At 36.3% G+C, this 26,817-nt stretch overlaps 1 protein-coding gene across 2 annotated transcripts in view; it reads right to left on the bottom strand.

Moving 5' to 3' along the window:
* The window catches only part of PLXDC2 (plexin domain containing 2), a 467,666-nt gene that overhangs the window by 208,856 nt on the left and 231,993 nt on the right, over positions 1–26,817 (bottom strand). For both annotated transcript variants that reach the window (XM_032880865.1, XM_032880866.1), the window contains exon 4: positions 11,670–11,739. In XM_032880865.1, coding sequence (XP_032736756.1) covers positions 11,670–11,739 — 70 coding nt within the window. The remainder of the gene's footprint in view (positions 1–11,669; positions 11,740–26,817) is intronic.

Raw genomic sequence — 26,817 nt, forward strand, 5'->3', positions numbered from 1 at the left:
TAGTACACCCAGATAACTCATTTTTAGAACTAGAAATGGCAGTGTCAGTTATACGTTTTATATTTTAATAGACAATAACACCAGTAATGCTTGAGAGTACCTTTTTCTCCATACCCTAAAAAACCTTTTTGATTTCTCCAATTTGCTCTTCTAAAATCTTTTCAAACCACATGAGTGGAAATAATATATCATCGTTTTAATTTGCTTTCTCTTATTAGCAGTGAGATGACATATTATTCCATGTTTAATAGCCATTTTAAAAATTTTCCCTTTTAAAAAATATTTTTATTTTAAAACAGGTTTTGATTTAAAGAAAAGTTGCAAAGGTAATACAGAGCCTTTCAATATCCTGGACACCCTGTTTCCCATACCATTAACATCTATCAGTATGGAATCTTTGTCAAAATTAATTAAACAGTGATACATAATTACCACCAAAGTTATTAGGTAAACATACTGATTTCCTTAGGCTTTACATAATGTCCTTTTTCTGTTCCAGGTCCCAAAATGCCACATTATATTTTGTCGTTATGTCTCCTTAGGCTCCTTTGGGTTGTGACAGTTTCTCAGACTTTCCTTTGCTTTTGATGACCTTGTCAGTTTTGAGAGGTACTGGTTGGGTGTTTGGAAGTCAGGTGTGGTTTTCTCTGGTTTCTTTTAAGCTTTTTCTCTTTGCTTGCCTGCTTATTTTTTACTCATTTATCTATTTATTATTTTTTCCCCCAGTTTAAAAAATATATGTCTAGGAGTGTTACTTTGTGTTCTTGGTTGGCATTTGGTGAGTTCCAGGTTTGATGACTGTTGGTGATTTTGCAAAGTTCTTCACCACTATTATTTCACATATTTCTTCTTCTCTACTCTTTCTTCTCCTTTGATAGTCCTGTTATGTCTGTTACATCTTTTGTTATTGCCCCATAGTTCTTGGATGTTTGATTTTTTTCCCCGTATTTTTCCCTTCAAATTTCCATTTTAGAAGTTTGTCAGTTTTTAATGGACCCATGTTCTTGGGCTGTGAACTTCAAAGGTGTTTTCATTTGGAGTAGTATCCCCCACCCGCACCCTGGCTGTAACATTTTCAGTCTATTTCCTGGAAGCCCTGACTTCAGTTCAGTATCTATTGTTATTGTTATTTTCCCATATGTAACTCTAGAGGTAGCTCTAGAGGAAATACAAAAGCATCTTCTAGCTAGGCTAAGACCTAGGGAAAAAAAAAAACAAAAAAAAAAAACTTGCCCTGCTGATTAGGCCTTTGTTTTGGAGAAAGTTCTATATGTATTTCACAAGGATTACTCTTCCTCTCTCCCAGCAGAGCCATGAGGGGACCCTTTTCAGATCTTTACTCTGAGAATCTGACAGGGCTCTTGGAAGTCAAGCCCGTAAAAGCTTAAGGGCCCCCACTAAGACCAGAGACTCCAGAATTTTCTTAGGTTTATCCACACTCCAACTGTTAAAATTACCATTTAAATGTTACTACCAATTTGTGGTGCCAGTGGCTTCTGCCCCACGTAATCGGATACCTATTACGTCTCTTTGGATACACCTGTCTTTCCAGATTCTAGGGAGGGTGGTTTGTCTCATAAGCTCAGCTCTCTGATGGGTCCAACAAAAGTTACTGATTTTCAGCTTAGGTAACTTTTTCTTATTGTTACACTGAGAATGACAACTTCTAAGGTCTTTGTAATGGGAAGCTGAAATCAGAAGTTCCTGTAATTTCCTTTTTAATAAATTGCCTTTGCCACTTGTTCATTGCTTCGTTGCCATATTTATCTTTTTCTTACAATAATTCCTTATATATTAAGGAAAATAGCCCATTGACTCTCATGTGTGTTGCAAATACTTTTCTTGGTTTTTATTTCCTTTTTCTTAATTTTTGATGTGTAAATGTCATGAATCTTTAATATAACCAAATTTTAATATATAAAGTTTTATCAATATTTTCTTTTATGGTTTCTGGGTTTTGTATTATTATTATTATTTTTGGGAGAGGGTAAGAGAGAGAGAGAGAGCCGATGTGAGTGGGGAGAAGGAGCAGAGGGGCAGGAGTAGAGGGAGGAGATAAGAATCTCAAGCTGACTCCACCCTGAGCATGGAGCCCAGTGTGGGGCTTCATCTCACCGTCCTGAGATCATGACCTGAGCCAAAACCAAGAGATGGATGCTTAACTGACTGAGCCACCAGGAGCCCCAGGGTTTTGTATTATTCTTAGTAAAATAATCCCAATTCAGGATTACAAAGTAATTCTCTCTAGTTTTCTTCTAGGGTATTTTATATTTCTAGTGTATTTTATATTTATGAGAGAAGAAATCAAGTTAACCCACATAATATATTTCAAATTCTATGAAAATTAAAAGACTTTAGCAATAGCATTGTGTATCAGTGGGATAAATACAAAAAATAAATGGTGTTAAAATAAACCAGTAGCCATCTGCATTGAAAAGAAGTCAGATTCTTATTTACTTTTTATAATAATAAATATAAGGATTGAAATATGACCTTATTTTCAATTAACATTTGGAAACTCAGAAACAGAAAAATAACCACCATTACAAAATGACCAGCATTGTTTCTCGTTCCATTTTATTTACATGGTATTTTAAAATAAATACTATTGTACGTAATTGCAATTTTATATCTTCATCATCATCATAAGTGCTCTTTCCATGTTAACACACCACCTTATAACTTTAATTCTTAGTTACATAACATTTCATAAGTCTTTTTTTTTTTAAGATTTTTTAAAACTTATTTGACACAGAGACAATGACAGAGGGAACACAAACAGGGGGAGTGTGAGAGGGAGAAGCAGACTTCCTGCTGAACAGGGAGCCCACTGTAGGGCTCAGATCCCAGGACCCCAGGATCATGACCCGAAGGCAGATGCTTAATGACTGAGCCACACAGGCGCCCCTCATAAGTCTTATTGTACTGTATATAAGCTAGGAATACTCAATAATTTCCAAATTGTATAATCAGTTTTATTCAATTTTATCTAGTGCTAAAAAAAAAGAGCTTTAAAAAAATTCTCCAAAATAATCTCTAATTATTGAGAACTGGAAAGGTAAAAAGAGAGAATAGTAAACACTGCTTATAGGAGTGCACTGGTGTAAAGTTTTGGGGGGGGTAGCTGTGTTTTCAATGCATTGTGGAGGAAATTGATAACTCAGAGAATTACTACTTCAAAGAAAAAAAAAACAGGAGGAAAAAAAAAGTCAGAGCTGACTTAATGACTAAAACTTCATGGCCAACCCATAAATGGTAAATCTTACCCTATTTATATTTGCCATAATTAAAAAATGTTAAAGAGCTTTTACTCTTTAACAGTTACATAATCTTTTTTTTTTCCAAAATCTAGTTGTTCCAATTTCTCCTTATTTCCTATTTTTCTAGAGTAATCTAAAAGTGCTATGGGTTTTCTCTGCAAATTATTAATTAAAATGATGCTTGCTTTTTAAAGTAGCTGTGGAAAATGATAATAAACCAGTTAAAAAGTGTTTTTTAAATCTTCTTTGCCTTCAGCAGAAACCTCTCATTTGAACAATAATCCAAGAAGATTAAATAAAAATATCTCTGTAGCCCCCCAGCTAGTCAGACCAACAATGTAATCTTAATCTACCATAACCCCATTAGAAATAGCCAACAAAATATTTAGAATTATTATTTTTTAATGCTATGTTTAAGCCTCAGAGCTCTATCAGTTGAAATGAGAACACCATTTTGAGCTGTTTTCATAGTACACCTACTAGTTTTCTGTGAAGTATTAAAAATTAAGAAAAGAAACTGAAAATAATGGTGAGCGTTGAAATAATGGTTACCCATAAGAAAACCTGTCTCCTAATTCAACGGCTTACCATCACACATAAATTTAACTAGACAAATATTTCATTTTGCATTTGTGGTTGGGTCTTTAGTACATTTTCAAGTTGGTTATTAGCAATTAAGTGAATCTCAAATCCATAAAAAGCCATCTAGATGCTGCTGGGGGGATGTCCATCAGTTAGCCATAACTAACTTTATGCTTTGATGACTTGTCCTCGAAGTTCTTGTCACACAAAGGGTAGAGTAGGAAGCATGCTATGTGTGGCCTGCTGATGATAATCATGCCTGTTATCCAGCTACAGCCTATCATACCACAATTAGTGAAATATTTCAAGATTCTTCTGCCATGCGTTACAGAATTGTTAAATTTGGTGAGACAATCAGAGTCACAGAATGTTGGCATTGGGAGGTCTTTAGAGAAGATTCTGCACTGCAGTTACAGATGACAGATATGCCTATGTGTATAAAGAGGACATCCCAAGTCATCTAGACCCTTTATACCTCCCACTCCTGAATGGATGAGTCAGCCTTTAAAATGGAGATAATAACAAGTTAACTCTTTAAACATTCTCTGAGATATGGATAATGACATCAAAGAAAACACAACAAACTACTTTAAGAAGCAAGCACAGCTTTATGAAGGAAGTATTTTGAAAAGGATAAAAGAGAAAAATTATATATATAAAAGAATAGTAAAAATAATATATGCTATTAATTAGCATTTTCTATGAAATAGGTAACAATAACAGATTATTAGTTAACTTAAACTTGAACAAAAATCTTTCCGGACTAGGTACTTTTATTATGCTATTGTATAGATTGGAAAATTGAGGCAAGACAATAGAAAGTAATTTCCTAAAGATTGTAACAGCTATGACTAGTTTGACTTATAAACTTGTATATTCTGATTTGAATATCAGTATATTTATCTTAACCTAGATGCCAGACTACTTCTCCAAAATACTGAACTGCAAGTGCTGGCTTCAGGGGGAATTCAGGGAGCTTCTCCGAATTTATTCCTGAACTGGCTTGGGTCCGAAGTCAGTCCTCAAGTGCTTAGTATTTTTCCCCTTGTTTTCCAGGATCAGACAATGTTGGAGCACCTGCTGTGCATTGCTACTTTACTAATTAGTTACCTAGACACACTTTGTTTTCAATTGGGTGATATATTTGAGCATCTGTGCAATATTGTTATTTTTCTGAATTACTGGTGAAGTGACTAGGACAGGATGCAAGCAAAATATTTGTTGCCAATATTTCAAATAAAGCCTGGATCCCTGAAAGGATAAATGGTGCTTTCCAGAGGCAAGAGTTCCTAGGTGAATGTCTAAGCACCAGGGATGGGTAGACTCCTCCGTGGCTGTCATGGCAAAGGAAGGTGCTAAATCTGAAGAATGTGCTGTTTACCCAGGCTCTTATCCCAGCTGATCAACATTCGTCATTTCTGTCCCCAACCATGACTTAACTATCATGCATTAATGGTCCTTTCCTTTTTGTTTTTCTAGAATTTTCTTCCTTTGTTCTGCCCATATTTCTGTCTCTCAGATTTTTCTTGATCATTCCTAGTGACTTGAGTCTATTTCCTGAGTGGCCCCACTCCTATTGCTCTAATCTCCAGCCACACTTAACCCTGGTCCCAAAGAGTCAATTAACGGAATATGATGTGTGGATACACAGAAGAAACAAAGGGGCTTGAGAACATGCAGTTCATAAAGCCATGGTGGAAAGAAATGTAGCAGTGTTGGTGAATCTGCTGAATTTAATTCTGGACACTAGACAGTCTGGGGAAAAATGAATCATCTAGGAGGACTGCTAAAATGAACTGTCTCAGGTTTTCAGAAGGACTTCACAGAGAATCGTTTAGATACAGCAAAGCAGACATCACAAAACTTATCTTTCTGTCCAGGAATTCTTGAGATCTTGTTTGTTACTTTAAATTAGTGAATCGAATGGGATGGCTTTATTTTGTCCAGCATCTATCCCTTCAGTACTTGCCCTTCATGCATCAGATCTCCAGAGACCCATAACTTCTGCTTTCTCTTAATAATAACAATAATATTAAAAGACAAAATAACTCCATTCACTTTTTCACTAGATTCAGAAAGTTAATGGATGCATTCTGTTCTGTTCTATGAGGTTATACACTTGAAAGACGACAGACTTGGTATTTATAAATCAATTTTCATGAGTAATAATGAACTCTCTTCCACTCTGAAAAAGTCTGTTATAACTGTTATTAATCAAGTCCCTCTAAAAAGTATGAAATATTATTTGGAACTACAATTAAAATATGATTATTTGAAAGTGAGAACAAAAAGAGAACTGGAAGATTTGCTAATACATATCCAGAAAACCCAATCAAAATAATACGCACTGCTTTTTTCTTTTTTTTTTTTTTTTAACCTCTCTTATTGGGGACTTAGGGTGAAAAAAAAAGAAAGTGAATGACTATAGACCAAATTTAGGAAATTACTCTAAAACTTGAATTTAACATACCACAGCTCAAAGGGTAATGGTGGTTTTTTTCTTGGGAGGGGAATGCCTGAAGTAGGAGGCAGGGAAAGAAGGAAGGTAAATATTTTACTTTTGTCTTTTTGATGTTTTAAATGTCATGCTCTAACTTTTCATATCTTAAACACTGATGACATAATGAATATTTTTTATTTCATTAGTTATCATGTGGCAAATGAAATAAAATCAATTTAATATTCAACACCTTACATGAAAGTAGTGCTGTATGTCAGTTATATTTCAAAAAAAAAAAAAAAACCAACAAAACCGCAACAGAATAAAGAAAACAGAGACGGGTCAATAAAACTCCTTTCGTACCCTGAGAAAAAATTCTAAGCAGTTTTTTTTTTTTTTCATTAAACCTCCAATTAGAAATTCATGTTGAAGGGAAGGGAGGGCAAATCCTTTGTACAATCAAGGTGAGTAATACATGTTCATTGATTACCTTTATGTAATACATGATCACATGATTACCTTTTTAATTTATGTCATCTTTGATTCCTAATCTCGCATACAACTGCCAGCAATTCCACACACTATTTTAATTACGAACCAGCATCTGTCTACATACTTAAATCCTGGGGCCAGAATGATGTGGATATTGTCACCCTTTCTCTTCCCCATGATTTTGAATGCATCACTTACCCGTCCCCACATTTTGTGTCATTGTAGTTAGTATGATGTACCCAGGATGGGCTCATGAAAAAGATAACACAAGTGATGGTCAAGAGAATTAAAAATCAAGTCCTTACACTTAAATCTACTTTAAAAAAAATCTACTTTTCAAAACATTTAAAATATCACCTAAGCAGCCTAATAATGAAAAAGAACTGATTAGAGTATTGATAAAGCAAGAGAATGAAAGCAGTGTGATATATATTCAAATAACACAGCTTAGTGGTGTCATTAATGAAATGTTTTTATGAGATGCACAGAGTACTAGTTTTTTTAATGTCTGGAATATTTGCATTCTGAAGTATCTTTTAAATAAAAAGATAAATGAATGCTTTCAAATTCTGTTACCAGTGAACCAGAAAATAAGATGGTATTTCTAATTCATTTTGTTATTTGTATGGATGATTGAAGCTTTTGAAAATTAAAATGCTTAACAAAGACTCATGCTTATAATTTATAAATAAATGGCCAGATATTTAGTTTTTATTTACATTTTTAACTATAAACTTAAGTGTGTTCATAATTAAATACATATATATTTAAATATAAAGATGGGTAACAATAACTTAGGCAGATGTCTGTATTTTTAAACTATTTTCTGTTTTGAAATGGTGCTGGTATTAGCAGTAACACAGACACCTTTAAGGTCATTTCAGTCTTAAAGAAATTTGTGTCTAGGGGCGCCTGGGTGGCTCAGCGGGTTAAGCATCTACCTTTGTCTCAGGTCATGATCTCAGGGTCCTGGGATCAAGCCCCACATCGGGTTCTCTGCTCAGTGGGGAGCCTGCTTCCCCCTCTCTCTCTGCCTGCTGCTCAGCCTACTTGTGATCTCTCTCTCTCTCTCTGTGTCAGATAAATAAATAAAATATTTTAAAAAAAAGAAATTTGTGTCTATGTGAACAGAGAAAGAGAGGAGGAGTGGGGCTGGATTTTAAGGAGGCATGGGAAATGGGAAAACAGTGTGGGAGGAATGAAGCAAATTGTGGTTGAAAATATCCACTTTCACATTTCACTTTCTTTTCCCCCAACCTAATGTAAAAACAAGTTCAAGAGGAATCTATAGACACAATCGAAGAGAACTGACAGTCAATAGAATATTCATATCCGTTTCACAGACACCCATGTGTCCCTACTTAAAAATCCCAGTCCCTGGTCTCTTTAGAATGGCCTACACTCAACTTGACCTCACTCGCAGTTTCTACTTTTCTCCCAAGCCATTCATAGTTAATAACTTTTTCAAGATTTCTGATGTGACGAGCATTTGTCAGATAGGTCCGTCTGCCTCTCACACCTAGTCAATCACAGAAGAGATCCATCAAAATTCTATTCACAAGTCCCCATTTGAGCCATTCTTAGCTTTACTCACTGCGTCCTCACAGATCCTTTTGCCTAGAAACCTCCGCAGCCCTTATGATGAAAGAACCCGACACCGTGTCTTGTGCTGGTCCCTTCCGTCCTTCTTCACTGCACCCACCCTGGCCAAGGCACGGCAGACCTTGCGGAGATACCAAATCCTTGCTGCTGACTGCGTTCTTGCCCCCACCCCCCAACTTACCCTGCTCTCCCCTGCCAGCACAGGCCAGATCTGCTCTCAAAAATACCTGATAGCTGCTGGCTAGCAAGCAAATTTATAATGTTCAAGGTATTTTCCATCCCTCCTCCCATCTCCTCTCTACTAGACTCTAACTCCAACCTTCCATTCAGGATAAACTGATATATTCTGTCAGCCCTCCTGATATGTTCACTATAGGTTCAGCTCTGTCCCTTAGCTCACCATCCCCTTGTCTGGACAGTCCCATCCCTCTCCACATCACTTCCATCTGCCTCTTTGCCTACTAAACCTCTACCTTCCTTCAAGGCCAATATTACAAACCTGTTCTCGGTTGGCCCAAAAGGAATGGTCTCCTCCCAGAACAACCTTCCGCCCCAGCAGCATCTACAGTGAGCCTCCTCTTACGCTCAGTCATATACCCCTTACTCTTCTTAGACTCTCAGCTTTGGAGCAGGACCCCAAATTTATTCTTTGCATACAGTGAAGTATCACACACTGTGCCTTTCACACGATAGGGACTCCAAAACTGACTCAGTAAATGAAAAATAAAAGTGCAAAGAAGTTATTTATTTATTTGAAAGCTTACAGGAGATCTCTAGTTTCATTTTGAAGGAACTCAGATAAGTGTGTAAATTATCTCAGCTGAGTCTCCTTTAAATAGGGTATGGGTTTATATATGCAACTTCCAGGCTAGCTTATTTTAAATAGAGAAAAAAGAGTTTCTTTACATTAGTGTTCTCTTCAAAGAAGACAGAGATCATTCAAGGCACCAGATTTTTCACTTATTTTGAGGATCGTTTCAAAGGAAAGTGGTACTTTGAAGCAGTAAAGATGATATAGCTATTGGTTTGGGTTTTTTTTTTTTTCCTACCAACTCAGCTAAGGGAAATCTTAGTTCATATTGGCTGAATCACTAGCATGACTTTTAAGGATAAAGCAATTTGAGAAGCTGAAAATCAAAGGTGCCCATATTTTTACTGCTGTGTGTGTAGATTTTGAACAAATGTGATTAAGAATTCACTTTCTGAAATTCAGTGGAACACTAGTAACCCAAATGTCAGAAAATATGCCTAATGTCCATATTATAAAATAACCATGCTTCTATCATACTTTCAAGATGCTAGGAGGCGTGATGTAATTCATGATGTCAACCTTACTTTTTTCTTTTTCTCTCATTCCTTCAACATATTAATTAAATGGCTATTAAATGCCATGCAATATACTAGCACAGAAATACACAGTGGGCTCAAAAAGACACAGTCCTTCTGTGAATTTGCTTATATTGAGTCCTTTTTTAAAAGCTTTTATTTATTTATTTGGGGGGGGCGCAAAGGGGGAGGGAGAGGGACAAGCAGCCTCCATGCAAAGCGCAGTGCCTGACCCGGGCCTCGATCTCATAAGCCTGATATCAGGACCTGGGCCGAAACCAAGAGCTGGATGCTTAACCAGCTGAGCCACCCAGGTGCCCCATACTTAGTCCTTTCTTTACACATAATTTAATAGTTTCAGAACTGAAGCCATTGGCATTCCCTAAAACCCGCTCTTCTGCTTGAGTCTGTAATTTTGGCTGACGGCATCATTTCTCTGTTTGAAGCCACAGAATTGCCAAGGCCCTCAATATGTGTCACACAAACTATTGCAATATTCTTCCAAATATGTGTACTAACGAAGTCTTTTTATACTTGAAGGCATTACACAAATGTCTGGATTCAGTTTCTTAAGCTCATCACTTACCTAAATAAGTACTATCGACTCCAACGGACTCTTGAGGCAGTATATAAAATTGTCCCAATCTATTTTTATCATCTTAATAGGACGTGTTTTTTTGTAAACCCACTCTCAGCTTCACTCAAACTCAATTATTTGGTAACCAAAATATACCTTACCCATTTCTTGTTCTGTATAATTACTCGAGAAATTCTTCCATGAGACCTACTCTTCTTTCCCTACACTGTATCAAAATGAAACTGAGACGTCCTTCAAGGAAGATCTTAATCATTTCTCTATACAGAATGTTCACAGCTCTCTGAGCTTTGTCATCCCTGGAAACCATACTTCATGATTTGTATTTTCTAAGGAACTGCCACATTCTGCTTCACTCTAATAGTCCAGTAGGCTATGTAATCCCAAGACAGAGGTACCTGTATTACCTTAGCTCAGAGTAGATACTCAAAAACTCTTATTTGCTTGTTGATATTTCCAGTTACAAAGCTTATTCTGATTCCTACATAATTCTAAGTCTTATATTAAAATATGGCAGTAGTGATCAACAGGACTCTCTTATCCTTTTGGAAGAGCAATCATGAAACCCAGTATAGGAGAAGGACTCTGGTCTTTGGTGCATTAGGCACAGGCACTCGGCCTGGATTTCTTTTAACTTACATCTTTACTTAGGCTTCCATTTTTATGTTTTTCTCTCAGAATACAGGGATAGTCTCTGGCCTTTTGCTTATCTCTGCTAGTAGCACTTAAGGGTTACATTTTTTTCTGACTTCTGGCATATATTATAAAGTACAATAATTGCCTTTCGAGGGTATTATTAATCTCTAAAGTAACCTCCAAAGGTTGTGCAGAAAAATAACACTAAAAGATTACATACTGAATCTCAGTGTTTATTTTTAAGATTCAAATGAGTTGCCAGTCAACCTAAGTGGCATTGAAAGCATGGGGGGAGGACCGAAATAATTGAAACTAATATACATGAGGTGATGTTTGTCTATATATTTATGTCAATCAATTCTACACATTAAGAGAGAAGAAAAATACTGTAACAACTTCCGTAAGCACCTTTTTTTCTAGATCTCTTCCCATTTATGCAGTCTTACCATATTACCAAAAATGAATTAAAACACAGAAGGAAAAGAAGGGAGGGGGGAAAGGTAGAAGGAAAACAGATGAATCTAAGCTGAAAATTATTATAACTACAATTTTTTTCTTCTGAAAAGTTTTTCCAATAGCTATACTCTTTCTCAGGTTTTATTTATACCCGTGACTTTGTGATAGAAGACAATAGTTTTCCCAATAAGTGTCCCTATTGAAATGTAAAGTAAATTAAAAATAATAACTATAGTGAAACTGTAGATTATTTAGGGTGAATGGGTAGAAAACCACTTACCCCCAGTTGCCACAGTGATTTCACGTAGAAAATGGCCATAAAATGGAAAATCGAAAGATAGATTCACTCTCTGCAAGGAACAACAACCAGAAAAGAAAATCAATAATGTGCATAATAGTAAATGTAAAATGAAAAGTCTTCCACTTTAAAAAAAAAAAATGATGCTTCTACTTTGCACCGCTATGACTGCAGTTGGCTATTTGAACCTGAATCCTAGATGATAATAAAGGATTTCTTTTTTTCTGGTGATTAAGTGTTCGAAGTATGTGAGAAGAAAAAAAGTTCGCTGTGATGGTCTGTTGGTCTGTTCTTCACTTACAAAAGGAATCTGGAAGTTTCCACTGCAATTTAAGCTACTCTCTCTTAACATCACTATTGCCTTTTAGTTGTCCACTGAGAATCAGTTCAGTTATTATGGTAACCAATTAATTTTACAATTCTTTTTAGTTTGATTAGTTTTTTCCAAAATAGTAGAGCATGTTATCTGCCAAGTTTCATTGGATACAACATCAAAAAAGTATTATGCAATTATACATTCAATTTGTTTTCTGTACGTCCCATAATGAAAGGTAGTTTCATGGAACAAGATACCTTGCACTGTGATTTAGACCTGCAGATATTTTTATTTTTGGTGTGATGAGCTCTCCAGATTTAGTATATTATGTCCACTTTCAAAAGCAGAGTTGAAGAATAAAATGCTGGTTATTAGAGAACTACTTTTCCTTGCATAGAAGAAAACTGGAGAGACTCAAGAAGAAAGCTCATAAATTTTACCCTTCTCTTTTCTAAAAAGGGGATTGAGGCTTTTAATTTTATTTATATGTATTTTAATTTATTATTATATGTCATATGTATATATTATATATTTATATTATTGACAAATATTTATATATTATTGTTTTTATATATCAGATATATTTATACATTCAACATACAATTTATACAATAAATATACATATATAGTATAGATAGTAAAATAAAAACAAAACACAAGGCAAAACAAAAACCTTAGATTTTTCATAGTGAAGTGATATGAACCAGACATATTATCATTAGACAAAAAGCAAGAAAAGCAGTGAGTTACAACAAAGGTGACCAAATGAAATAAAAGGATCCTGAGGGGAGTTAATCAGTTGGTTTAGAACCCCACAGCACATACAAACTACATATAGCAAAAGGCTTTTTTGTTAAAATTCAACAATCTCTATATTATAGCTCTCCCAATATACAAATTAAAAAAAACAGAGAAGTACACCTAGATTGAATTTTGCTCATTCCAATTTTGCAAATGATTGCTTTTTTATATCCATCAGAGATTTCTAATGACTTATTTTGGCATGAAATTAATGATTCAAAATTTACAGTAACTTTCAATTAGTTTTTCATTTCCTCCTTTTTAATGAAAGTTGCATCTTCAGAAAGGGTTTATCACCATTTTTAATTTTTGCTGATTAATGGGAACAAGAAAACCCATTTTCACTGCACTAACTGAAATGAGTGGTTATTAATCGCCCTCAAATAAAAGGTTTAATGGCAAAATCACATATCTCACAAAAGACATCAAAAAAATTTTTATAAAGGCACTTGCTGTGGTGTATGGTTCTTCATCATTCTAATTTATTTTCATACTCATAAGCAAATTGGTAAAATTTACTATCCATAGGCATCCTCACTTCCAAACTAGGAGTTGGGTTTAAACATACATCATTAACAAATTCTATCATTTACTACCACAGATGAACCGGAAGAATATGATGTTAGTATCTCGGCCACCACAAATATTTCAATATTTTTAGAAGATGGAGGTGCATAAGTACATAAGTTAAAGACTCTGTTTTTGAGAAGAAAATGGGCTCTGAAAGAAAATTTGCTATTATATGATCAAGAAGAGCACTATCATGAAGAAAAATGGCTGAAATGTTTTCATGTATAATTTACCAGTTTACCTTAGTTACCACCATGCCCACCTCAATGACTCTGATAAAGAACTTAGCAATGGAAATTTAGAAAGATGTTACCTTCTCAATACTTGTGAAATCCACTCATTTTTTCTGTGGGTAATAGTTCCCAAATGTAGGTGCTTAATAATTTCCTCATAGTGTCTTGGCTCTACTTCCCCTAGAATTCGTTCTCCATACCATCTAGCATATCACTCCCCCACTTCATTCAATCTAGATACCACCATCTCTGCAATCATATCACAATAGTGACCATGAGTTCTAAGACCAAACACTAACTGGCCCCTGCTACCTCATTTTCTGCTCCAGCCAGTCTTCTAGAGTATCTTTTAGTTCCTGTAACTGCCACCTTTAAGCCTTGGCTCTGGTACTGCTACATGATGTCTCTTCTCACTGTCAAAATCTTTCAACCTTGGTTGGTCATGGCTTCCATATTCTTTAAGCCTTGGCTCAGTTTAGTTAGTGCTCCAAATATCAACACTGACATAAATACTTAGGGGCAGATAGTTTGTATGGAAGGTGATCAGGAAGCATTTGGTAAAGAAAGTGGGAAAAGTGAGACAAAGAAAAGAGAAACCAGTGGTAGATACATTATTAGGTATCTCACTGCTATAGCTAGTTCTCTCCTTAGAGAATCTCTGAGCAACAACAGGAAAGACATACCTCAGAATCTTTTCATTGGAAGTCAGGAGGCTGGGACATTTGTCCATCAGCTCCCATCTCCTACTGAATAGGGGTTAACTCTCCCCTCCACCAGACTATCCATGCTTGCACCCTCAGGTAGAAAGAAGAAATACAGTACTTAAGCTGGAAAGTGGCTGATTTGTTAGAACTGCCTCCCATGGTTTCAGGTGAACTCAGGGAGCCAGAAGGAATATGTAGAAGCATCAACAAGAACTAGCTAGGATCACATCCAGAAAGTCCCTCTTTGACCTCTTAGTTCAGGTTATGTCTGCTTAGTATATCTTACCTAGCATTCTTTATGTATCTACATATACACATAAAGCAGTTTCACAAGATTCAAATAATAACTGTATCAAAATGAAGCTAACTCAGCACCAGAGTAGTTAAAAATGGCCCAAGATGAAAACTAGAACTGGAACCTGGGTTTGATGGACACCAAAGGCAATGGTCCTAATTAACTGAGATTAAAACAAAGTGGTGAGAAAAGTCATACAGAAAGGCAAATTTTTGAAAATTATTATTCCTTCTTAAAACATACACACACACACACACACACACACCCAAATAATATCAAAACAAAAACAAACATAAATTTCCCTAGAATTTCATGATGTGTTTGGAAGCTGAAGGATTATATATTCAATATAATTACCCATGGATAACTGGATCATTATTTTGTCTCAGTGTGATATATAAAACAGGCATGGGGGGAGCTGAAGAAAAACTTTATTTGTTCATTCATCCAATTGACGATCACTTACTTAACACCTCATATTTACCAGGCCATAAGTCAGGGGCTGGGATAAAACGGTCAGTAAGTCCCACCCAATTCCTTCCTTTAAGGGTTCACAAAGTTGTGCAGGGGAACATCACATAGGGATAAATAGCAGGACTAGGCAGGGGCAGAGTAAGGACCAAGAGAGGCACCGATCCCAGAGCAGAAGGCACTAACACTGACTCTTGTGAAGGAAGAACCAGAAGTTAACCAGATGAGACCTTAAGCCACGAGAACAGAAACGATGGGTCAACATATAGGCAGAAAGTAAAAGCAGGGACTTTGTGATTACTGAAAGGACACTTAAATTGGGAGTGAAGGAAGACAGTCTAGAAAAAAAGGACAAGTTTCCAGCTGGGTGACTGGTGGACTGCAGTACCACCAACTGAGAGAAAGAGTACAAGGCAAAGAGTTATTTTGGTTAGGTGTGAGAAGACTCATTACTTAAGCATCTTTTAGCTACATAATAAAAAATAAATAAGAAAGACCCCAAGTAGTATATTCAACAAGGGACTCTTCTGCAACCAGAAAGGCTAACAGAACCCTGGAATTTGTCACAAAAAGCCACTGTAAACAAAAGCCAACGTAATATTGAAACATACTTTGCACTTTACCCTGTCTTGGATCTCGCCCCTTAAGCAATATATCCATGTAAAGGGAGGAAGGGTTCAGCAAACCTGTCATGTGATTATTAATTAACGGTCTGGGAAAAAATATAAAATAAAAGCTCAGAAGTGAAATTTTCAAGAGCATGCGTGACATAAATAAGATCAACTGAATTTGCTACTTCCTTACTACACTCCGTGGAAAGCAGTGAATTATTTGAAAGGAGAAATGGTAATTTTGAGACAAGCAAGCACATATATGACTTCTCCATATGGGGGAGGAAAAACTTATGAAACATTCTTTGAAGAGTCTGTACAGGTTTATAAATAGATCCCAGGTGGTATGGTGCAGATTCATGGCAGGTACAGCCATGCACAACTGTGACCTTTAAAACCACATCACAATCTCCCACAATACACCCCATAAAATTGCTGCTGGGAACAGACTATCAGACTCAATTAGGACCATCCTCCCAGACCTCTAAGTATGTCTGCACCTCTTATTGCCTCTTCTACAGATTCTTCTTATGCTAATAGCTATCTGTTTCAGACTAATTATTATGATCTCTGCTAATTCTTTTTTAATAACACGGGAATTGTAATCCTAAGTAAACACTATTCTAGTTTAACTTGTTTGCCTATTTCTCAGAAGTATTACAACAATAAATTAATTTGCCAATGCCTATAACACTTTAAAGACAGAAGCCTCTTAATACAAGTTAAGTATATGGAGTGGGCACATTTATCATATTAAAAGCCGTTTTTTAAATGTCATTAATAAAAACTGCTTTTTTATTTTAAGACTTTTTTTTTAAAGACATCTACTTATATACAGTAATAAAGCTACACTTTCCTGGTTCCCCCAAGTGTTTATTTCATTTGTTTAAGACATAATCCTGATAAAAAGAGCTTGGAGCTTGTGGCAAGAAAATCAGTAGTAACTAAACTTTAAGTAATTGCTGATTTCATGAGTTCATGATAGCAAAGTGTCCAAAGAATTTAGCGATAATTCACTTATTGGAGAATGAATTCATGAATCAATCATTAATATTTAGCTACATATTTTAACATTTTCTTTTCAGTCATTCAAATCATTTGATGTTTGAGGGGCACACATTTGTATCTTGTAGCTGTCAAATAGGTGGGATATTATTATTATTATTATTATTGACAAAATGAGGTCTGTATTATTTTTCCCAAAAACATTTCAAAAAATAAATCAAATAAATCTTGAAACATATGATTTTCAATTTATTTATGGCAAGCCTTAACATTGAGAGGAACTGCAAAATTTAAGAAAAAACATACGTTTTGCTTTATTTACATGGGTATTTCTAGTGACACTAGTTTTCGTCTGGAATACCTGAATAAATGATCTCATTTCTAATAAGATTTATATATCTAGTAAATAAGAATGACTGAATAATCACTCTTCTTAGGATAACTTTTTTTGTAGCTAACTATGAATAAACTTAATTTCTTAATTGTGATATGATATATCCTTCCAGAATGCACAAAACAATTGAGTAATTTTCTTGAACCTGGATAAAGTCCACATAAAACTCATTCACCTATAAGTGCTTAGAATCGATCACCAGAGCCTTCCTCCTTTACCAATCAGAAAACACACATTTTGTAATCTTCTTTTAGTGGAGCCTGATGAAGCTTTATTTTTCAATTTGCAATGGTTCTTTTCTCGTTTTTAATGATCTAGCATGGTTTTGGACTCAGAGAGACTTGAAATTATATCCCTGCTTTGGTGCTTAGTAGCTTGTGATTTCATAAATTATTTAGCCTACTTAAGCCACAGTTTGCTCATCTGTAGTCAAGACGTTTCTTCAAGGGTTTATTATAAGGATCAAATGACCAAATAACATGTGGACCTTCATAAGCGCTGAGTCAATGATGGTGAATATTACATTACACACACGAAGGTGCCTAGCATAGCAATAGTTCCTTGGAACTAGTTTCCTAAACAAAAATAGCTCCCTATTTGATTCCTAACAAAGAGCTGGAAGTGATGGGATATCTGTTGTCTCTAATATCAATGCAGGCAAACTGCTTTACCAACAGAACCAATATCACCATTAGATACTATGTTCTGAGCCATGTTATGATGCTCTCATATTTGTTATATTGGAATAATCATAACTACTATATTTATTGGTGTTAGGAAAATAGAATTAGCATTTAATATATGAGCCATTATGCCAAGTATTTTGCCTGTATTTGGCAAGTATAAATGCTAAAATTAGAAGTTGGAAGTAAGATAATAAACAGGATATTTGCATAGTCACAAAGTATCCTACAAAAGATACCTGATCATCACAAAAGGAAACATAGTAACTTTACAGTGAAGGAACAAAATCTGGAAGACATCACCCAAAGCTGGTGATCAAAGTTAACATCACCAGTCACGTACCTCCTGATATGATGCACAATGAAGGACAAAATACCATTTCCGTAATACCACAAAAATTTTTGCCAAAAACAGAGACCCATGTTAAAACATGAAGAACAGTAGACAAACCCCAAATCAGACACATTATATGAAGTAACTGACCATTACTCGTCAGAAGCGTCAAGTTCACGAAAGACAAAGAAAGACTGAAAAACTGTCATAGATTGAAGGATGCTAGGATATTGGACAAATACATGCAATGTAGGTCCTGGAGTGGATTCTAAATAAGAAAAACAGATGGTCTGGGAACAATTAACAAATATGAACAAGACCTACAGATTAGTTAAGAGTATAGGACAAGGGTGATGTCTTGGTATCAATAATTATACCATGAATATATAAGGTATTGACATTTGGGAAGCTAGGTGAAAGCTATATGGGAACTCTTTCAATGTTTCTTGAAAGTTTTTTAATAAGCCTGAAATTAAAACAACAATAACAACAACAACAACTACACAACTACACACACACACAAAACGAAATAATAAGTTCTAACCACTAGAAGTCCTAAAGCTAGAATTTTAATCCACATACGTTTGACTCCAAAACTCTTGAGTTTTGACCACTATATTATTCTATCCCCCTCTTCTATACCAGGTGTTTCTTTTCCTACCTTTTATCAGACCTTCCATAACTGTGTTTTCTACCTGGGACCCTTAATACTGTCAGTTATTCATGTTTTTGTTCTTGGTAGACATAACAATTTCCTTTAAAATGCAGTAATAATAAGACATAGTCAGAAGGCTCTTATATGCATGAGGCCAAAGCCATAAAAAAAGAGAAAATCGGAAAACGTACAGTGTTCTTCAAGGAAACTCAGGATCTCAGGGCCTGGATGGACTGAGCCGTGCTGGGTGGAGCCACAGTGAGCCACGCCCCATGAGGCCTGATGGCCACACACAGGTCCCTTCTCAACAGACATGCGCACAGACTGAACTCCATTTTTTTTTTTTTTTTGCACATGTGCAGCGTGGATGCTTCCATTTCCTACCCTCCAAGGACAGACTCAGGGTTCTTATTTTCTAAACTTAGAGAACGTTTGTTTTCTTTTTTACAATTCTCAATGGTAATTGCCTGTCACTGGCTTATTCACCCAGTTCACTGAAATTGATCTCCTCACAAAAGTAACATAAACTGAGACAGGAGAGTGATACAAATGTGGGTACATACACATGTATGTATGCAGATGTAGAAATAGAAAAATTTAAGTGGACAGGTTTCCCCAATAAGCAACTCTTAAAGAGAGAAAATCGGTGACGGAGGGCATATACCTGTAGGCAGCAGCGATACCAACTTCTTTGATGGCCCCTGAAGTAAAAATCCTGTTTAGGCCATAAATGAGCTGAGTGTATTCAAGAAATAAAACAGCTATAGTGGCCAGTATAACTCATAATATTTTGATCACGGGAAAACTTTTTTTTTTTTGATAAAAATGCAATGTTAACCACCTTTCACAGCCCATGTGGACAGGACATGATTGTTAATCCAGTGACTAAAAACACTGGAAACCTAATTAAAAGATCAAAACGTTCATGGAAAGGGGCTAATCAATATGTAAATATATGGACAAGAGACTGGTTATTCCTTTCAGAAATAAAGCCCATCAATTGAATTGATTTTCTGAGTTAGAAATTCTAACTGCCTCAGCACTTTTTTCCTAACAAAACCAAGAACTTAATTAACCCTGCATATTGAATGACGCTCTGCATGGGACCATGCCTATACTGGCAAACAAAATGGAAACACTGTGCATTTACCTGATGCTCCTTTAAAGGAATTAGAGGTGAAGTGAACTGGCACCCTATCTTTTGACCTCTCGCATTGCATGGTTCCCAGCAAACACTTGGCTTGCGGTAGCTTGCCCTGTATTTGCACATGTTGAAAATTATTCAAAGTAGTTTGTGTTAATATTTACCATTCAGGCAGGGTGCAGAGCAACACTGTTCATGGGAACAGAGAAAGAGTAACGGGATTTTATAAAGAAGTCCTAGGAGGGTGGGTGGGAGGAGGACGAGAACCAGAAGCCACGTCTGGATTTTTCCGCACTGGTCTAGAAGCAAGGTAATGGATTCCGTCAGGCGTCTCAAGCTGAAGTGCACATAATAATCATCTGGGGTACTTGTTAAAATACAGATTCTGATTCTGCAGGTCTCGGGGTGAAGGGGTTGAAATTCTGCCCTTCTAACAAATTTCTAGGGCTGCTGATACTGCCCCTAGGGACCTCACTTTGAGGCTCTATGTCACATAATGGTCTTTGAAACACTAAAAACAGTGCCGTAAGGAAACCTTAGCAAGCGTGAAATATGTTAAAAGGGTAAACAGACTACATTCTGGATAACATTGTCACTTTGCCTGGTAACACTTACATGGCCTGAAATTTTCCATTTCAGGGACTGAGGGATAGAGGTACCTGCTAGCCAGGCAGTGGCTCACTAAGCACTAAGCAGTGACTTGGGACCACAGTATACCAAAGGCAATGACACTCGTGTTTTGTCCTTGACCAGTGAACCTCCAACAGGGCAGGGCAAGAAAAATACTCCTATAGATGCTCCTTTGCTGTTTGCAAAGGTCCTCTCTTGCCTGAGTTGATTACAATCTGTCTTCCCTTCTTTCTCATCAGTGGAAAATAGCTGTGTTAAAAAGGTTAACTGTTTGCATGATGATTGTTAACATTAATGTAACGGATATCTCTAGCACCATGCCAGCCAATGAATTGAGCATTGCATAAATGGTAAATCATTTAATACTAACGACAACCTTAGACGGTAGATACTGTTATCGTTCCCATTTTACAGAAAAGAAAAGTGATGAACAGAGAGTAAATAACATACTCAAAGTCACCCAGGAGTAGTCGGCAAAGTGGGGAGTCAAATCCAGGCAGCCTGTTTCAAAGTCTGTATATTTAAACATGATATCAAGTTGCCTTTCAACTGAGATGTTAAGATTTGGCACTAAATGAGGGCCAAGTTCATCAGAAGAATAAATAAACAATTCAAAACTTGATTACAGGTTGAAATTGAAATTTAGGACAAGTTCAGTTTTACCTCTTCATCTTCCTCTGTTAACTTCTCTTTTTTAACTTTTTATTTGGAAATCATTTAAAATTTAAGTTACAAAGAGCCTTCTATATTGTTTATACAGATTCACTAATTTCTAACATTTTACCACAGTTGGCAACTTCTGGATTTTTCAAAATCTGTGAAAAATGATGCCTCCCAACACAGCTTCTGGGAGTTGTTCCCTTAGAAAACCTACCCGTCTCTACAATCTACCCTGCAGGGGATTAGGGCTTAGGTGCCTAACCCCTGGCCCATTTATCAGCAATGAATCTTACTTGGCATTTCTTCTCAGGTAGCAGCTGCTGCATGATAAGACATTCCTGGCAATTCATCACCAACTGAGAGTGGCTATAGGAGGTTCACTTCTAGTCCCACTGGCATTTTAACAGAGCACCTCCAGTAAAGAAGGAAACAGATACCCACTTTTTGGGTCTAGAAACTGAGGCACAGCAGAAATTCTAATGGGAAGCCAACTTATAAACAAACAATGTAAGATTCTGACTATTTTCCTTAGGGTAAGCAATAGGGTATAACTTGGTAAAAGGAAAGAGACAAAAATAAAGGTAGTGAAAATTAGTATTATATATTTTTAAAGATTTATTTATTTTAGTGAGAGAGAGAGAGAGAGAGCATGAGTGGAAGGGGCAGAGGGAGAGGGAGAGAGAATCCCAAGCAGACTCTACGTTGAGCACAGAACCCAGTGCAGGGCTCCATCTCAAGGATCCTGAGATCATGAACTGAGCTGAAACCAAGAGTTGGACACCTAACTGACTGTGCCAACAGGCATCCTGGTATAACCAGTATTTTTAAAAGTTCTAAAATACTAGCTTGTCCAAGAAATACCAGTTCTAAAATGTCTTAAATTTTTTTATCTTCTATAATTTCAGATTTTTCATAGGAATTAATTATATTTTCTTTCAGTAGTATTCACTCTTAAAGAATATTATATTCCATGTTTTGCTAACTTTTCTAAGTTATAAAATATTTCCACAAAAGAGTCATGTGAAAGCTTTATCATTTTACAACTTCAGGGTGAGAATACGTTTTGCACTCATGTTTTGTAAAATTAAGTGTTAGTAAGTCTTCGTGGGCTCATGGAGACATCTCAGAAAAGATGGTCAAAAATAGGTTGGAGAAGAGAATCTAGAAGGAAAAACAGGAGTAAATGAACTTATTTATTCCACCTGAGACATGGCTGTGGGGTCCCATGTTAGGAGCTTTATGATTATGAAAGTTTCAGGCAAATGAAATCTCAGACCAAGAAGGTTCCAGAGAAGCCTCAAGTGTCTGCCTCACTTGTGACTTTGAAAGCTGGGCAGAGATTTATCTATCTAGAATTATTTTACAACTGTCCCTGGTCACAGAGTATGAATAAGATTACCTCCAAGACTCTGATTTTACACAAATAATGGTGTCATCCACTAAAGACACATATGGAGAAATAAGATTGAATTGAACTGAAATATGATGAATTAGAGTATGATTTCTTTTTAAAGTATGTTTTTGGATTGGAAAACTTATATAAAGTTATCTTATATAACTTATGTATTATATAAGTTATATCTTATATAACTTATATAAAGTTATCTTATATAAAGACTTGTTACATGCACTAAAATTGATCACTGTAGGGTTCATAAAGCTATCTTTAAGACTCTCCAAAGTCCTTTCTCTGTCTGAAGTGGTTCCTAGATTCACAGGAAGATCTCAAGGGTAGCTTAAATAATTACTAATATACATCTATGTAGGTAATTGTATCAGTAAAACATGTTTACTAAACTCAGCACATTAGGTTAGCCTAAAGAACATTTAATCTGTGTTATTAAAGCCATCAGCAGGAGAAGGAATAGATCTTTCTGTGTATTTATTGACTGGCTTTAAGGCAGGTGGACCAACTTGTTTCCCTGGGATGCAGAGGAACAGAACTCAGCTACTCTAATCTCATGTTAGTTTTGTGGAATGGAACAAAGACATGCCTTTATTTTCCATAAAAGTCCCTCAAGTAATACTTTCTTCAGGACACAGACAATTATTCTCAAAATTGATAAGTGACTTAAGTACAATAATAATAGTAAAATGAACTAATTAAACCAAAATTTTAGCAGAGAGACTCATGGAGACACAACTCATGCCAGTCTGTCATTAAACTAGAGGAAAATCCTAAGAACAAAGGCCAATAAGGCCAGGTTGATGAACAGTTAGGTCTTGCTTGAAATGGAGCAGCTCACATGACAGAAAGAAGCAAGTTTAGCCAACCAGCCACAGTCAAAATAAATAAAAGCAGCTTATTGTTAGTGTGAACAGAACTCAGGCAAAAATATGTGGTCTAGATTGCAGCCTAATAGAGACATCAAATTACACTGACTTCTGAGTTAATCATTTAGAAAAGTAACAACTTCTCAACAGATTTTCTGGTGTACAGGAAAAAATGAAATTGTGCAGTATGAGAAAACAACTGATCAAATCACCACAGACATCCAAATTTAGCCCGCCAACAGCAACATTATGTAAATGAAAGACCCATGGAAATGTTAGTTGGAATGGTATTATGTTCCTGGCCAAAAAAAAAAAAAAAAAAAGAGAGAGAGAGGCAGGGAGGGGGAGAGGGAGAGAGAATCTCAAGCAGACTCCCCACTGAGCATGGAGCCCAACACAGGGCTCCATCTCACAATCCTGAGATCATGACCTGAGCTGAAATCAAGAGTCGGACACTTAACTGACTGAGCCGCCCAGGTATCCCAACTTAATTAATATTTTAAAATGATGGTTTCTGGGCATCTTCATATAGTCTGAGGATCTCCACTGAGAGTAGTCCAATTTTCAAAATTAAAAAAAAAAAAATGACCACATCAAAAAACATACAAGTTCCATAAAAAACCGTACCTGAACTATGACCGAGATAGAGAGCAGAATTTCATTTATTTTTGCTTGGGTTTCTCATATAAAGAATCAATCTTTCTACCAACAAATAGATAAAAAAGAAAAATGTTAAGTTAAGAGCATGCTTACATTTGGCCAAGAGCACACTGGTGTTTTTTTGGGGAAAAAAATTATGGAGCTACAACATAGATAAAAATAGAGATGTGTATCTATCTACTGGAGAATCCTGGAGAGCACTTGGGATTAACTTATTTGGGGATTGTTTTTTGTTATAAGGAATAAGGCCTCTCAAATAGCACTGCCTTATAATCTCATTTTTATTTACTATTTTCAGCATCCTTTCAAATCCATTTCACTTTTATTCTTAAAGTAGCACTAGAAGGTAGTCAAGGCAGGTATTTTTTTCCCCCTTTCCTCCAAGTTATAAAACTGAGATACAGAGAGGCCAGAAACCAAGAAAATGAGTTTTGGAGCCAAGGTTTCATGACTTCCGTGACCCTGGATTCCTTCTACCAGGCCAGTGGTACTTCTCTAGAAGTTGTGAATCAGAATTTCATAAACTATGGTTTCAGAAAGCAAAATAATTCTAAGTTGTCTGGCTGTGGAATTAAACTTTGTGTCCCACAACAAATTAAATAATGGATATAGAAATATAGAAGAAAATATCAAAAGTGTGGAATTTGAAGGTTCACACAGAGGAAAAGAAACAAGTGGGATGAGCTCCTAGGTTTATAGTCAGAAACTTCTAGATCTGCAGTCTGACAACTGTGTGACTTTGAATAAAGGACAAAAAATCTAAATAAGTTCCAGTATTTGAATATAAAGTGTCTGGCTCATTGCTTGCCATATGGTGGGGACTTAGACAAATTTTCACTATCCTTTGTCTATGAAAACATGCTTCTTCCTCTAATCTATCAAAGTTAAAACTAGGTTTTTAACACCTGCTTTTTTTTACAATAATGATTTAAGAAATGTGATTCAAACCAAAAAGGACAATGGGGAGATCATAATCAAATTATAGCACACATATGTAATATACATACTAATGAGTATGGTTTACATTCTAAAAGGAAAAAGAAATCAATGTGTTTTGGCTTATGAAGGATTTGAAACAAATGATTTCTAAGTTTTCCTCCACCCTGAAATTATAAAATATTATTGTGGAAAGGAGAAAAGGGAAAGTTCTTACTTCAATTCTACTCTCTTCCTTTTATTAAAATATTACTTTAAGACTCCAAAATCCTGTTTAGACTGCCTTTGTAAATGATGGTGGTGGAGGGGGAAATATTTCTTTTAAAAAATCATGCTGGGGCCACCTGGGTGGCTCAGTTGGTTAAGTGGCCAACTCTCGATTTTGGCTCAGGTCATCACCTTGGGGTCCTGGATTTGAGCCAGTGACCTGGCTCTGTGCTTGGGCTCTGTGCCTGCGGTGGGAGGAGGGTCTCTCTTTCTCCCTCTTCCTTTACCCCCTCCCGGCTTGAGTGCATGCATGCACATTCTCTCGTGTCCTCTCTCTCTAAAAATAAAAAAAAATCTTCAAAAAAATATCATATTTTCAAGTCAGACACTTTTTTACCTTCCTCTGAGCCATTCTGCAGCAGCCTGGGAGGGAGAGGGAAGCTGCATCTTCAGGGACACCCAGTCTTTTCCAGTTTTCTCATTCGCCTCTGGCTTATCCAGGGTTGGGTTTGTTAGCCAAATGCTCCTGGGTCTGCCTTTAGATACAGATTTCTTTTCTCTTTTTTTGTCTAATTTGTTGACAGAATGTATGTCCTTGGTCATGAAAATTATACCATTGGGTGATAAGATTTGAGAAACATCCGTCTTCCCTTAGAGCTTAAATTTAAGTCCTGTTTCCAGCTAAATTACCAGAGAGCTTTACACCAAGGATTATGATGCTTACGACATCAACAAACCTAATTAATAAAGTGGATGTGACATGTCCTGTTTGTCATTTTCCCTTGTGCTGAAGCCTCTCAGTAACATCACGGGGGAGAGTAGCAGCAGTTGGTGCCTGGGTTGTGTGTGTGTTGTGTGGGGGTAGGAGGGAGGGTGTTTATGGACCCTATTGAGCTCCCTGGTCATAATACATTACAGTTCTGTCCTCAACCTGATTCTTCTCCCAGGAAGGCATAACAGAAATGGAGCAAAGAAAATGAGGCAAGATTGGAAAGGTGGAGAGGCCAACTGAGGAAATTTTAAACATGAATCACTCTTTAAAATTTGGAAATCTCAGACTAAGATTTAACAGACACACTGAACAAAGCAAGAATGTTTGTAGAAAAAAAATTTTTTTTAAATTTTACTTATTTATTTGACAGACAGAGATCACAAGTAGGCAGAGAGGCAGGCAAAGAGAGAGGAGGAAGCAGGCTCCCTGCTGAGCAGAGAGCCCGATGCGGGGCTCGATCCCAGGACCCCGAGATCACGACCCAAGCCGAAGGCAGAGGCTCAACCCACTGAACCACCCAGGTGCCCCTGTAGAAAAAATTTTTAAAATATTCTATTAACGAAATATGTAAGTTCCAACATAAAAATATACTTAAGTGAAGGACTCTAAATGGTGAAGTTTTCCAGGAAAAAGAAAACAAAAAACTAAGAAATATTATCAATTCTGTTGTTGTAAATGGAAGCCTGTACCTAGGGGGTGTGTGTGTGTGTGTTCTGTTGATAGTGATAGGGAAAATGGGTATAAGACCAGTTTCTAACACTAAGAAATGTTTTCA

This window comes from Lontra canadensis, unplaced genomic scaffold, assembly GCF_010015895.1.
Source record: "Lontra canadensis isolate GAN:19392208 unplaced genomic scaffold, GSC_riverotter_1.0 scaffold72, whole genome shotgun sequence".
NCBI lineage: Eukaryota > Metazoa > Chordata > Mammalia > Carnivora > Mustelidae > Lontra > Lontra canadensis.